The sequence below is a fragment of the Falco cherrug genome, chromosome 14 (genome assembly GCF_023634085.1).
Source record: "Falco cherrug isolate bFalChe1 chromosome 14, bFalChe1.pri, whole genome shotgun sequence".
In the NCBI taxonomy this organism is placed as follows: domain Eukaryota; kingdom Metazoa; phylum Chordata; class Aves; order Falconiformes; family Falconidae; genus Falco; species Falco cherrug.
The window spans coordinates 2,791,306-2,805,326 of NC_073710.1; the positions used below are offsets into that span (position 1 = coordinate 2,791,306).

General features: G+C 41.4%; 1 protein-coding gene and 1 long non-coding RNA gene across 5 annotated transcripts in view; both read left to right on the top strand.

The window, feature by feature from the left end:
* Nucleotides 1-9,674, top strand: part of PHAF1 (phagosome assembly factor 1) — a 37,789-nt gene extending 28,115 nt beyond the window's left edge. For 2 of the 4 annotated variants that reach the window (XM_055726624.1, XM_055726625.1), the window contains exons 13-17: nucleotides 527-570; nucleotides 2,616-2,659; nucleotides 4,023-4,081; nucleotides 5,608-5,680; nucleotides 6,142-8,198. In XM_055726624.1, coding sequence (XP_055582599.1) covers nucleotides 527-570; nucleotides 2,616-2,659; nucleotides 4,023-4,081; nucleotides 5,608-5,680; nucleotides 6,142-6,231 — 310 coding nt within the window. In that variant the 3' untranslated portion in view covers nucleotides 6,232-8,198. Of the gene's footprint in view, nucleotides 1-526; nucleotides 571-2,615; nucleotides 2,660-4,022; nucleotides 4,082-4,857; nucleotides 4,953-5,607; nucleotides 5,681-6,141; nucleotides 8,199-8,248 lie in introns of those variants that run through there. The other 2 variants (XR_008735108.1, XR_008735109.1) reach the window with 2 other exon arrangements.
* A 1,151-nt stretch (nucleotides 9,675-10,825) lies between these two features.
* On the top strand, nucleotides 10,826-13,989 carry LOC114017385 (uncharacterized). The gene is made up of 3 exons (XR_003562424.2): nucleotides 10,826-11,011; nucleotides 11,337-11,394; nucleotides 13,892-13,989. It is a non-coding gene; the product is annotated as an uncharacterized LOC114017385 (long non-coding RNA).
* Nucleotides 13,990-14,021: the final 32 nt, after the last annotated feature.

Here is a 14,021-nt window from a genome sequence, read left to right on the forward strand (position 1 = left end):
TGCAAACTCTCTTGCTAGAGGCAAATTTCTTATTAAGCAGGAGTGTCCATTTACTGGTAGGTAGGCTGCTGTTTTTTCCTGACATTATTTCAGTTAGTGATTAAAAAAAAATATAAATAATCTCATGCTTTTGAGGATATTTTTAATACTGTCTAAATGTAAACTCCTTAGAGGAGGAATGTGAGTTAAAGAAGTGATTGGATACCTGATTAAAACAGTGTTAGTGGCAGAGAAATCTGTAGTACTGATTCTAAGCTGAATATTTCTCCATCCACTCCACGTAACAGCAGAGCAGTTTGTGCTGAAGGACCTCTTGTGTCCTCTAGAAAATTGTGTTAGGACATTTCCAGGCTGCTGCCTTTTCTGATGTAGAAAATAGAAATGAGAACTTTTAGCCTTGAGACTCTCATTTTCGTTTTATTATTCATGTGACTTTTCATTAAACTGGTTATGAGCCCTGAGTTTATGCTATGCAGTTATGTTGGCTTTTCTGTTTTCTAATAGCTTTACGATTTGCACTTTCTAGTTACCATCGCTGTGAATTCAAGATTCCACTAGTCATTAAGCGAGGTGAGTAGTTTATCTGTTGTCTGGCTTCAGCGGGCGTATACCACAAAACGCTCAAAGGGGAGGTATGATCGGTTTACATTTCTAATGCATCCTTCATTATCAGAGGATGCAGAAGTTGAAAGTCACTGAGACGGGGGAGAATTTTGGGGGTTAGGTGTCTATTTAAGTAAAAAAGCTACTTCAGGACAAGTTAGCAGTTCTCTGATTTTACTTACGCTACCCTGTTTACTTACTTGGATCATATGAATATTTAGCTGCAACATCACTAATTTTCTGTAATGCTGCCACTCTGCTAAAACCAATTACCTTGTGCCTGGAGCCTCAAAATCTGTAAGGCAGCGTTACTCCGAGCTGGTCTGTCCAATCCACTGTTGAACTTCTTAGTGTTGTACTTACTCCTGGAAGGCTTGTTCAGGAGACAAAATACAAACGGGTTTGGCTGGGAATGAGAACAAGCATCTCATCAAAGAACAACAAGAATATGGTGGTTCTATATGCTATAGACAAAGTACGTCTGGTGTTTACTTGCAAATCTCTACTTGAAAAAGAATATCTATTATCTGTAGTGCTCATTCTGCAAGGTACTAAGGTGTGCCCAGCTCTGTGCGTGTAAGTAATCCCAACAAAACATGAGGAACCTTGTTTAATTGAAGATTATAGTGATCAAGGTGGACATCTAACGTAAGAATTAATAGGTGTACTAAGAAAGTGTGTATCTTGATCATCTGGGGAATATTGGGTTCTGGCTAGAATTTTGGCCAGAGGTGCTTTCTTCATTCTGGTTGGCTTTCACTGAAAGCATTTTCCTGGGGAATGGACAGTCCTCCTGTGGCTGTCACAGCAGTGTGAGCGTGGAAAATGAATAATAGCCTGGAACAAACAATGTTTCTGTAAGCAAGCTTATATGAAAATTGATTTGTGCTTCAGCCAAGAGAACAAGCATCAAAGCTCTCACTTTTCAAATTCTTTTCCCTTAGGTTATTGTGCAGTACTTCAAAGGCATTAATTTCTGATTATTTTTATTCAACTCAAGTAATAGCATGGATCTCTTCTGAATGTGTCTGGGTCTTGGGTGTTTGTGTAGTTTGTTTTTTTTTTTAACTCGCCTTTCTGGTCGCTACCTTATGTTCAGGACAAGTAAAAAAAATGTTAAAATTTGTGAAGACCCCACGTTCTTCCATCTGGTGTCAGTGCCTGATGCAGCTTTATTAACTCCCTGTTGTAATTCAGCTTCAGACAATAAACTGACAGCCAGAGTTCAAGTTGCCCAGACACTGAACTCTTTCAACATAAAGAGAGCATGTTTATTTAGCAGGTGGAAAATACAGAGAATCTTTCAATCAAGTCAAAGACCATTTGCTCAGTTTGACTTGTTTAATGTCTAGGTCCATTCCCACTGCTTCAGAAAGGTGTTTTCAATATTCAAAAGTCCCCAGATCTATGTATGAAACAGTGCTTGAAACCACGAGCAAACAATTTGGTTTTAAAGACTGGAAGTGTAAATGTAGTGCTGTCTTCACCTGCGGCTTTTTTATTATTTGTGTAGACTGCAACTCCCAAGCTCTCTGCTATTTTTACTTTTGAAAGAGTGGCATTTTAGCTCATTTCAGGCCTGCCAGCTCCTGAGTCTCAAGCTGTCAGGTTTAGCCAGCTTATTTTTCAAGTGCAATGGAGTGTTTGGACTTAATGAGCAGCACATCATGTTCTTTCAATGAGTGGCTGTGCTAGGCTTGTTAACTTCGTGCAAAGAGATGTCATTTGTTTTATGCTGCCGTTCTTCTATGTAAGATTACAGCTTTAAACATATATAGCGTTAGAACTTGGAACTTGCTTTAAATAGGCAGGTTTTATTTAATCGCCTTAACTGGCATTTAATCGATGATGTTGCCAATTCTGGTTGCTATAAATGCTGGTAAATTTCTATGTGATCTGATCTAATGCTTCTATGTCTCCTGCTATCTGAAATAAACTCCCAAAATAAAGGATTATATATAGGAGACTGTTCAAGCATCAACTGTAAAGGTTTTTCTATTTTTCTTTCATAGATCGTGCTGATTCACAGATGGAAACATGTACAACATACAGCAAGGTAAGTCTGTGCAGAAATGAATGTTTTCTTTTCTTAAACCATTCTATGCTGAATTTACAATATGCTTTGAAGAAACTATAGCAGTTGTGCCACATTGTTTTAAAACAGAAAAATTGAAGGCCAAAAGTTAATGTATGTTTTGTGGTTTAAACGTTTTGTTGTGTTAAGGGTTGAAGGCATCCGTGATAGCACACTTCAAGTAAACTAAATTACTGTATTATTGCACGCTTTGCATTTTAAGATAGCTGCAGGTAGAAATTGAACAGTAAAATAGGTGAGATGGGAAAGCTGTAGCAGTGGTGGCTGAGTGTTAGCTGGAAGAGGTATTTCTAAACACAATTTTCAGAGCTTTGCTACTTAATGTAACTCGTTAAATACTATGTCTTCACAAGAGGGTCCAGTGCCCTTCCACTTTCTTTTGAAGGGTGCCAGTAATGGGACGTTTCTCAGACAGCAGCAGGCCTTCAAAAAATGTCACTGCCAGCGTGACGCCTCCTGATGACAGCAGACTCCTTGAAGACTATAGCCTTGCCACCTAAATGAAACTCCCCACTGAGCAGTTGCTGCTGCAAGTTTGAGAGCTACATTAAGTTGAAAAACTTCTCAAAAACTGTGTTCAGCAGTGTCTCTGCAGTTACCGTTCAGCCAGGGTCAGTGCTGCTCTCTTGGCTCCTGGGGTGCCAAATGAAGGCTCTCCTTGGCATATTCTGGGTCCCATACTGGGAAGAAAAAATTGGAGTCAGCAACCTGGAAGCTGCCGTTCTTTGCTTTTTGATTTGAATTACTTATACCCTTCAGTGCTTTGACTTACCTCCGTCTTGTGTGGGATACTGGCAGCTTCTTATTAAGTCTGCTTAAAGTGATGAAAACTGCTGGACGTTCCCAATCATTAAATAGTGCAGCTTTCCTCTTCTTTTCCAAACTTGTCACTTAAATCAAAGACAGACTTTTGGGAGAGGTAGCAGTGATGCTATTTTTTCCCTCTGCAAAGGTATGTAAGAGGATATTTTGTTGAAGTTTCCCACAGCTGCTTTGCTGTCTGAGGTGTCCCTGAAGTGCTACAAGACTTTCCAGCTACACTTTACCCATAAGACCCATAAAATATTTATATATTAATAATCCTAATGCAAAGCTATTTTGAGACAAAAAAAGAGAATAAACCCTGAGAGGGTTTCCTAGCCCTAGTAATGGATAGTTTCCATTACTGAGCATGGCTCCAGTCACAAAATACTTCTGTAAATACAACCTCTGTTATTTGGCAAATGAGCATGTCACAAGCAAATGTATGGGATTCTCTTCCTAGATAAAAAGAAAAAGTTTTCCTGTGCCTCATTCTAACACAAATTCTTTGATGTATTTATAGTGGGACAGTATTCAGGATCTTCTGGGGCACCCTGTAGAGAAGCCAGTGGTACTTCACAGGTAAAGATCTCTGTTTTGCTTGGCAGGGGTTGAGCTGGGAAGAGAGGATGAGTTCAGACAGAAAAGAGTTTATTGCAGTAGTTACTTTGGGGCTGTTTTGCTGTTAAAGTTTCCTTCTTTTTCACCACTAACAAGGCTAGATAGCTGCTCTCACAGGAAATAGGCTGACGTGCAGAATGAAAACATTTCCAAAATTACTTGAACTGTAAAATCCAGAGAAGAGCTAAGCAGCATATAACGCAGTCTCTCTCTATGTGTAATACAGGGTAGAATTTTTGTAGTAGTCGCATACATTTCAACAGTGTGATGTCGTACAGCATGGTATAATAGAGGATAGCATTCTGTCTGAAGAATCTGCTGTTAGGAACGTTCCTGGTGGTTCTACAGTTCTTTCAGGCCGACTGAAGACAGAATAGCCTTACATTTGCAGTGTTTCTACAGGGATTGAGCTGGGGGGTGGGTTAAATAGGCACTGTCTGTTTGCAGAGTTATCCTTCTGTGACACGATATGAAAATAGGATTTATCATGGGACAAGTGTAGGTCATGGGTACTGTGAAAATACTGCAGCAATTTCAGATATACCAAAGAAGGTATTTTACCAGGTTTTTGTATGATTTTGACTACTACTTTTTTCATTTTTTCCCCTAAATCATTGTTCCCTTTGCTCCCCTTCTGTTTTATGTCAGTCAGATCATTAGAGCAGAAGCCATGTAAAGTAAAGCTGAGGTGAAACAGCAATTACATAGAGTCCTTCTATTTTTCATCTGTGTTGTAGAGAGTAGTTCAACCAGAGTTTCCTTTACTGAGCACATCTCAAATGTCTCAGACATGCAATCTGAGAAACTGACCGGTTACAAGAAAGGCCAAAAGGTAAATATTTTCTAGGGGTTTTGTTTGGCTGTAATCTAAAATCCATTGCAGTCAGCAGGAGCCTGTCGTATATATGATCCAAAAGTATATTGGAAATAATTGAAGGCAAGTGATAAGTTAATCTTGAAAAATACTGTTTAATAAAATTTGGATTATTCTATTCCAGCATCTTACAGGGTAGTTTTTTTAACATAATAAAACCAGTGGATTAATAGACAGCAGATAGTAAGTACACATGGTAGAGACTGAGACATAAAGTAGATTGAAGAGTGAGAGAGGATCTTGCACAAAAATAATTTGTAATAAATTACATAGTGCTTCTCTCTTCCTATTGTATCTGTTTATTTTCAGGGTTTTTCCTGTTCAATTTAAGTGAAAGAGTTTTCCTGTAGAGGTCGTTAGTAACTTTCTGATTACTTTCTTCCTGAGTATTAGTAATGGCTCTGTGACATTAAGCAGAGGCATCTGCTGGCTCACTTGGGGTCTAGCAGTGGTGGTGTATAACATAAGAGTTACTTTCTTTTGATGAAAGCCATGATAAAGATGCCATAATTTCATAATTTATCTTATATTACTGAGTGGTTATTCTTCCCTAAGAAGTTCCTGATTCATGGTTTGTTTTGTGGTGTTTTTTTCCTTCCTCTTTTCTGTTCAGGTCGTCATCTCCGAACAACACTAACCCATTTGGGTCAACCTTTTGCTTTGGACTGCAACGAATGATCTTTGAGGTTAGGAGAAAAACCTTCCTATCTGTTTGAGCAAAAGAAGATGAGGAGTTTGCTATTATTGTGCCTGTTGGCTTATTTCCCATTTCAGTAACAGCCAACACTTGGGAGTGGCTATATTTGTGGAGTTTTCTGGCAGAAACAGGCGACTTTCCAATGTCTTTTTTGAAGTTGAGCATTTGCATGTTAAAGCTGGAACTTCAATTTGTCACCTAGAACTCTTACTAGCAGGAGGTGCATGCACTCAGCCCCGAGCAGTGATAGAGCACGCCGGGGTTCAGAGGTGTCAGGGCAATCTAGAGACCATTTTTAGGAACTAGCCAAGAGCTTGTTGCTTTTTCCTGCTATGGGGGTATTTTATTTTTTCAGGCAGATCAGTTCTGTAGTCACCGCTTTCACGCCTGAGTTCCTGTTTGGTGTACAGTTCTTTTAATTTCCTTTTTTCCTTAACCATCCTTTTGCAGGTGATGCAGAATAATCACATAGCTTCTGTTACTCTGTACGGCCCAACGCGGCCCAGCAGCCAGTTGAGAACATCGGACCTTCCCCAGTGAGCATCCCCTGCAAAGTCAGCTAATCTCAATGCTACAGAATTAGTACAGCGTGCCTTGATTTGCTGCCACTTATAATATGGAAAGCACGTTATGATTTTTTTTTTTTCCAATAAGCCTTTCCACCCAGGAGTGGTGTGGAGGGGAAATTCTCTCAACCCTTCATCATGGGGCATGGAACTGTTGATGGAGGAAAGCAGCTTAGGTGCCTGTGCCGTCATTTATTCCTCTCCGTTGCCCTCATCCTATGCAGCACAGACCTGAAGAGAACTGTCCCCCCTTCTCAGCTGGCAGAAGGGGGAAACGGAAGAGGGGCACGTAATGACTGCAAGAGTTAGAAGCACAAACTTTCTGAGCCTTGGAGCATCTGGAAGCAGGTATTGATTTTAGTCTGTTTGTGTTACTGTATTGATGTGGTGGTCACATTTTAAGAAAAACGTGTGTGTGTATATATATAGATATAAACACATCGGTATTTCTGTGGCTTAGGACATTGTACCAAGTGTGACAAGGATGTATATATGTCCATGATTTCAGGCACCACATCTTTGTGTAACTTTAAACCAAGCAAGTAGCATGTGTATAATACTTGGTTGTAACATTTGCACTACATACACTTTAATTACTTGATAAATGTTTATCTTCACTGAGGAGCATCTGTGTACTGGGTGTGAGTGGGGTGTGATGGTTATTTAATGTACGCTGCGCATAAAGCTTATTTATACAGTGGATCGAATTTATCCACCTTCCTGCACTAATATTTACTTGATATGCTGAAACAATTTTTTTTTTTTCTGCCATGGCTGGTTTACTAATTTTTTTCATATGCAGTTTCAAAAAGAAATAAATGTAGAAGGGGTTATTTCTATGATTGAATTATGTTTTGGTGAAAAGATTTGATACAGTTTTTCATACTAGTGAAAATTTTGATGAAGAAACAGTGTTGCCTCATTTGCCTCTGTTCCAAAATCCTTTATTCCTACTCTCTTTTGTTAGAGAAAGAAAAGCTGTATATAGTCGTATCTCAGAAGGAAATTTCCTGAGCTCTGCCATCACCAAGAAAACCTTTTCTGTAACTTTTGATGTATGGTTTTAATTTATGCCAAAGGTTTAGCCAAAGACATCCTTGTTGTAGATTCACCATTTCTGTACATACATGCTAACTGCACACCCCACCCCAGCAGACAGGATATAGGCTTCTTTCTAGTTGGGAGATGCTGCTCGCGACATTTTATCCCAGGAGGATACTTTTAGGTTTCTAGTTCTCTTACCAGTCTTATTTGGGGGAAATAGGTGGTCTGTCTTTGAAATATTGAACCCTTTTTAAAAATGGACAAGAGAAATGTATAATTTTATCCCATTTTTAATATTTTGGTGTCGCAACTTGTGATACATAGATGACAATTTTGTGAGTTTTACTATGTGTGTACAGATTTTGTAAATATGACATTTTTGTAATTTTAACTCCATGTACAGTGTAATCCTGTATAGTTTATCAATGAATGAGAGATAGGAAGTCGAGTGTTAACTGAAGTTTTGGATCCTGGACCAGTAGCAGGAATAAATGTGGTGTGTGTGCGTGTGCGCGTGAGACGTTCTTTGCCATTTAGTCTTCCTGTATACTGTGATACTCTAAACTGTTTTGCTAAAACAAACAAAAAAGCCCTATGGAGAATCTAATGGATAAGGAAAAAGTTACTGTTTACCTTTATCCCTAGGTGTCACTCCTGTTGAATCCCTGTTCAATCTGTGCTGTCTCCTGTGATCATTGCTTGCTAAGAAAATTCTATGCCTCAACCTTCCTTTTGTTTCCTCTCTAATTTTAATTTCATTTTACATAGCCCTTCTGTAAATTAAATGGAATAATAATGAGCATGTACACTGAAAGAAAAATAAAGAGAGACTCTCAGTTACTGTTTTTGTGTTAAATACAGTTGCTGGGTGTGTTTGTAATAAAATCATGGATGTTCTTGCTTTTTTTTTCTTATCAATTAGTTCTTTTTATTTTACTGTCTTTCAGATGTTTTATTTGAAGGACCTGACTAGTGTTCCTCCTTTACAGCCGATACAGGGTGTTCTCCAAAGAAACAGTATGAAAACTTAATATAACTTTGCAATCTGTTTCCTAGTAGATTTGTGAAAGCGTCTTACAAATTTTTGCCCTGAAGTGGAGGAGGAGTCTTTGTAGTAAATAACACCGTGGCTTCTGTATTGTGTTCAAAAATGCAGCAGTTACGCTAATGTCAGCCTTTGGGCATTGTGAAAATTGATCAAGCGTCAAAGAGTTTGAATATCACAACAGAATGGAAGAAATGTCTGCAGTGAAACGAGCAAATGTGAATTCTCATACTGCTTGCTCGTGCCCTCGGCTACCTTGACAGAAAATCATTGGAAGTCTGCTTACCCTGAAGTAGCTTAGAGGTTAATTAATGAAGGACATAAGGAACGGGACTCCTGTTCCCATTCGCATTTCTCCCGCACTGGCTGCATCATGCAGGGTAGAGCACTCAGCTCTCCCTCCTCTAGTGGCCTTCCGTTTTGGATTATAAAATTACCTTTCTCTTGGAGGATTTTATGATCTCTGACTTGGAATGATGTGCGCGCTTATGTTCGTTACTAAAATATGACAGCAATCTTGCTAATTTCAATTAATTAATCCTTTTCTAATAAAAGCTCCAGATGAGCTGCAGGAGGAGATAAATTCTTGATGGGACGATTTGAGTAATAGCTATGCAGATGCTGCCAATATCCTGCTCTCGAGCATATTCAGTTCAAATTCTTCAGATGTGTGAAGTCAGGACCGCTGCTGTAGCACGCGCCTTGAGACGCAGAGCAGGATGTCAGCAGCTAACCAAAGGTACTTAGTAACTTCAGTGACTCCTGTCTTCACTTGCAGTGCTCTGGTGAGTCAAAGCAACTAAAACAGTGTAGATAATGAAATGTGCTCCCTTGACAGCCTAGGTGCTGCTGTAGGTCTTGAAAAGTTCCTCTAACAGACAAAAAATAAAGGCAACTTTGCATCTTGGCTGCTACTGATGGGCTGAGTGCAAAGCATTTGACTTCTGGGAGAGGCAGAGCTCCAGAAGGGCTCAGGGAGATAATGTGGAGCAGTTCTTCTGGGTTTCCTCAGCTTTCCTTTGTGATTGCAGCTGTTCATAGCTCACTCTGCTGAGATGTTTTGTTTGCTGCTGTTTGCGCTAAGCCAAGCTGCTCCTGTGCTGATGCATTAGGGGAGCTGGTGTGGAGCTTTAAGGACTTGCTGGCTTGAAAAATTTAGGACGCTGGATGCGGGGATGGGAACGATGGCAGTTCTGAATTGCCCGGATGCAGAGAGGAAGGAACAGGGAACAGAGGAGCAATGGGGGAAAAGGTGAGGCTGGCAGGGTGGTGGGAAGGAGGGGCTGGACCAAGGCTGTTTGTCCAGGCCGAGAGCAGCTCCTGACGGAGGGATGCTGTGTGCCAGCTGGAGCTCTGCCGGGCCAGCTGGGCAGTGTGCATCCCTTCCCAAAGGAACCAGATGTTTGGGCTGTGTCAGGTCCCACCTCAGCAGGTGCCCTTGTTGGGATGACTATGGTTTGATACGGATCCTGTGTGTTGGCAGCATGTGCATTGGTCCATCATTTTGGTTTCGTATGATGAAACTGTTTGGTATAACATTACATATAATTGCATATTTAATAAAACACATTGTGCATATGATCCCATTTTAGTGTGTGCCTTTTTCCTTTGTATAAAAGTTAAAGATTTTGAGTGTCTGTCTGCTCGAGTATTATGGTGTTTTCCACAGTATTTCATCTGTTTGCACTTAATAAATCTGATTGTTGTGTGCTTCTTTCTGGAGGCGAAGCTGACATTTCTTCCTGTACTCTTTAGGCTTGCAGGCAGTCCCTGGGCTCCTGTGAATATTGCAGGCAGTACTGTATAGATGAGTGCGGCTGTGTAATATTAGAACCCTCTGTTCCCCAAAATGCAGTTCCTGTCAAGAAAACACAACTTTCTGTTGCCAGGAATCCATCACACTTCTAATTCTAAACAGATTTGATTTTTTTTTTTTTTCTGAAATAGTAATTGGGTGGTGTGTGAGAACTGATTCATGCGCTCATGATCATATTCCAGAACTCCCATCAAACCTGTTTAAAACAAATCTTTCCTATGGCTCACCATTACAGCGAGATGGTGATTCATCATGGTTATCAGGGGCTGGCTGGAGGTTAGATCCCAGCTGGCGTTTCGCATTAACTTTCTAGGTGGTGTTAGTTGCTTAACGACTCTGCTAAGCTGAACTTCTGTTAGGTTTTGTGTTTGATGGCTCCAAATGTGTATGACTACATCTGCATGTGTGAAGCTGTGTGTCTCTTACTTTGAAAGAAACAGTATGTCCAAGCTGTAGCTGTTTGCTTGCTTCAGAGTATTTGGACAAAGGACTGAGATGTCTGATATGGCAGGATTTCACGTGGGCTGGTTGTGGTTCATAGGGCTTTGAGTTCAGAGTAATTCTTAGGGTCATGATGCAAACAGCATTATTTTATGCTGGCTTTGCAGATACAATTGTTCCGTGTCAACTTTTGCCCCATAAACACTTTTTTTTTTTTTGAAATTGTACTTCCTTTATCTTGGTTAAGAGCACAAAGCACTCTTTTTCTGGCCGAGCCTGTCAGATGTAACCTCACGCAGCACATGTAGCCAAATAAATATATCATGTGTGCAGGGGGAGTTACAATACAAATTCGTTCTGGTTGGTTCTTTTCACGTCAGGTATGGCCCAGGATGTTTCAGAGATAAGGTAAGGTTGAAGCGTAACAGGGGGAAATTAAAAGTGGAGCTTCCTGAGGATGTAACTCTTAAGTGTTAAAATAGGATCAGCAGTTAATAAAGAAGGGGGCTTTGTTCAAGGCCAGGGAATAACCATTTCACTGAGTGAAAACTGCACCTACGAGGGGATTTGCTTCTGCAGGGAACGTATGTGCCACTTGGAGAGCCCAGGTGGAACTCAAACAGCATATTCTCTAACCTATGTGTGTGACTAATAGTCATTGTTTAAACGTTTTATCTGCCAAACCTTATATCCAAGGCTTTTGTTTTATTTTTGGGCACGTGTATTTTTCCAGCAGGCAAAAACATTCATTTTCATGATCTGGAAACGCACTGCTTGGAGCAGCAGGAAAGGTAAGCTGGAGTCGGCAGGCAGGGCCATCTACCGTGGTGTAAGAAAGATAAATTTTTTTTTTTTTGTGTAATGATTTAATGTGACCCTTTTAAAGAGGAATGAATTAGGGTATGAAAAAGAAGTGTTCCTAGTGTGGTCACTTCGAAGTACTGCATATTGCAATTTTGGAAAGCTGGTTTGAAGTGCCTTAATGTTTCACACCTACACTACATACTCCGCTTCATGCGTACGTTTCGTTCCAGTATTAATATCCTTCGAAGAGACTTTTAGTTTAAATACCAATCACAAAAAAATCCCTGGGCGTGATGATGCAATGTGCAGTCTAATCAACCAAGTAATCAAAACAGCTTGAATCACTGTCCCCGCTTTTCACCTCCGCTGCTCCCTCACAGGAGAACTGAAGCCCTGAAACCCCGAGTTTACCGTGCTCCTCGCTGGGTAGCCCTGTTGCATCCCCGAGCGTGGAGGCTACTAAGATTATTTCACCCTTTTCTTCTGTTTCTATGCCCAGAGAGAGGATTTGTCTTAATATCATGCCTTTATTCTCACCCAGCTCAGTCAGCCCCCCCGGAGACAAAGCAGTCCCCACGGACCTGTGTGATTTTATGTTATTCCCTGGGCTCAGCACTGGTCTTGTCAGTGGGCAGACTGGGGAGGGGAGGGAGAGACCAGTGAGCTGGGTTTGGGTGAACTGGGGAGAGGGCGTTTGGCTGGTCAAGACTGGTGGGGGAACTGTTTGCTCTGAAGGGGCTTGGATGAACTCTCATTGCTCAGTATGGTTTCCTTACTGGCCATAAGCCTAAAGAATCATGAAAAGTTGGGTTTAAACTGGTCTTGACAAGCATCAGTCGCGTTAGTAGCATCGTTAAGGAAACGTGGGCTCATTTTCAGGGCTGCTGGGACCTACAGCTCCAGCTGAAGGGTACAGCTTGGGGGCTCAGCACTTCTTCAAACAGGGCTTGGGGTTGGGGGGGGGGCAGGCACTTGCACCCCGCCAGCCTGGTGGTCTGTCAGCGCTCTCCGGGGGAAATGTTCTCAGTGCTGATATTTAGTGAGGAGTCTCAGAGCCATTTGATTTTTTTTTTTTTGTACTGTTTGATTTTTGCAGTTGGGATTTGCTTCCGAGAACCTGCGGTAGGAAGGTGAATAATTAAACTGCAGGCGGGAAGCACGGTATTTGAATACTCGGCTGCTTCAGAGCCATCTCTGCCTTTCTTTTTTGTGGTGTCTAAGTCAGCAGTGGCCTGACTGAATGATGGATCTTGGCATTCGCTACCAGTTTTATGTGTTCAGAGATGCGTTTGGAGGTGCTGAATGTGAGCTTCAAGCCAGCTCTGCTCATTACAGTGACCAAATGTGGCTACTTACGTACAGTAGGAACAAAATCCGACTGTGTGTGGATCCCTGAGTTTCAATAAACCCTACTGTACTGTATTAGCTTCAGATGTTTGTCTGTCTCAAGGAAGCCTGCTTGCTTTCCTTGCTACTGGTGAAACCCACTTAGGGTGTTTTTATGTTTTCTTTTCTCATCATGGGTTAGTCATGAAAAAAGTTGCCAGCAAGGCTTTGTAGCAAAACTCCAACTGGTGCGTTGAATTGGCCAGTTAATAAAGGCCGCTCAGAATGTCATTCTGGAACGGATAGTTTTGGTTTTCTGAGCTGCACAAAAAGGCCTGTAGAGGGTTCTTCCTGCCAGTTCTCATACGCACCTTGGGGTTTAGCATTTTCCTGAAAAGACCCCCATCTTTCAGGAAACATTCTCCAGCTTGGGTGCAGTTAAAGGCTTTTTGCCTGCTGTAGCAGCAAGTAGAACTTAATAAACCGCAGGGAGTACAGCACTGCCCTCCAGCATGTCCCCAGTGCGTTACGCTCACGTATGGGGTCTGTGAACTTCCAGCTCAACTGCAGAAGCAAATGTAAACTTTTAAAACCAGGTCAAATGCGCTGTGCAGCAGAGGCTGGAGAACTAAAGCAAATGTGTCATTAATAGATACTACGTTTAGTATTCATCAGATAAAAGAAATCGGAATCATTTAGGCTGGAAAAGATCTTTAAGATCACCAAGTCCAACTGTTAACCCAGCGCTGCCAAGCCCACCACTAACCATGTCCCTGAGCATCTACACATCTTTTAAATACCTCCAGGGATGGTGACTCAGCTGCTTCCCTGGGCAGCCTGTGCCAGTGCTTGACAACCCTTTCAGTGAGGAAATTTTTCCTATTATCCAATCTAAATCTCCCCTGGTGCAACTTAAGGCTGTTTCTTCTCATCACTTGTTACCTGGGACACGAGACCAACACCCACCTCGCTACAACCTCCTTCAAGGTAGCTGTAGGGAGCGGTAAGTGCGCTATTCCATAGACTTAAGACAACAGAGTGATGTGTTTGCTCTAGTTCTGTTTCTGCCAGCTATTGGGGTATGTGCTGGCCCAGGTGGGTGTTTGAACAACTTTGATCTGGGACAAAATGCACTCATTAATGCCACATTGTGGGTAGATTGCAGAACTGAAGACATCCTAGAGGGAGAAGCCAATCTGTGTGTCCCCAAGCTTAAAAGCAAGATCTTGGTAAGGACTGCTGCGCCTGTCTGCCTGCCTTGTGGGACATCATAGGGTGAGTCGCGTTT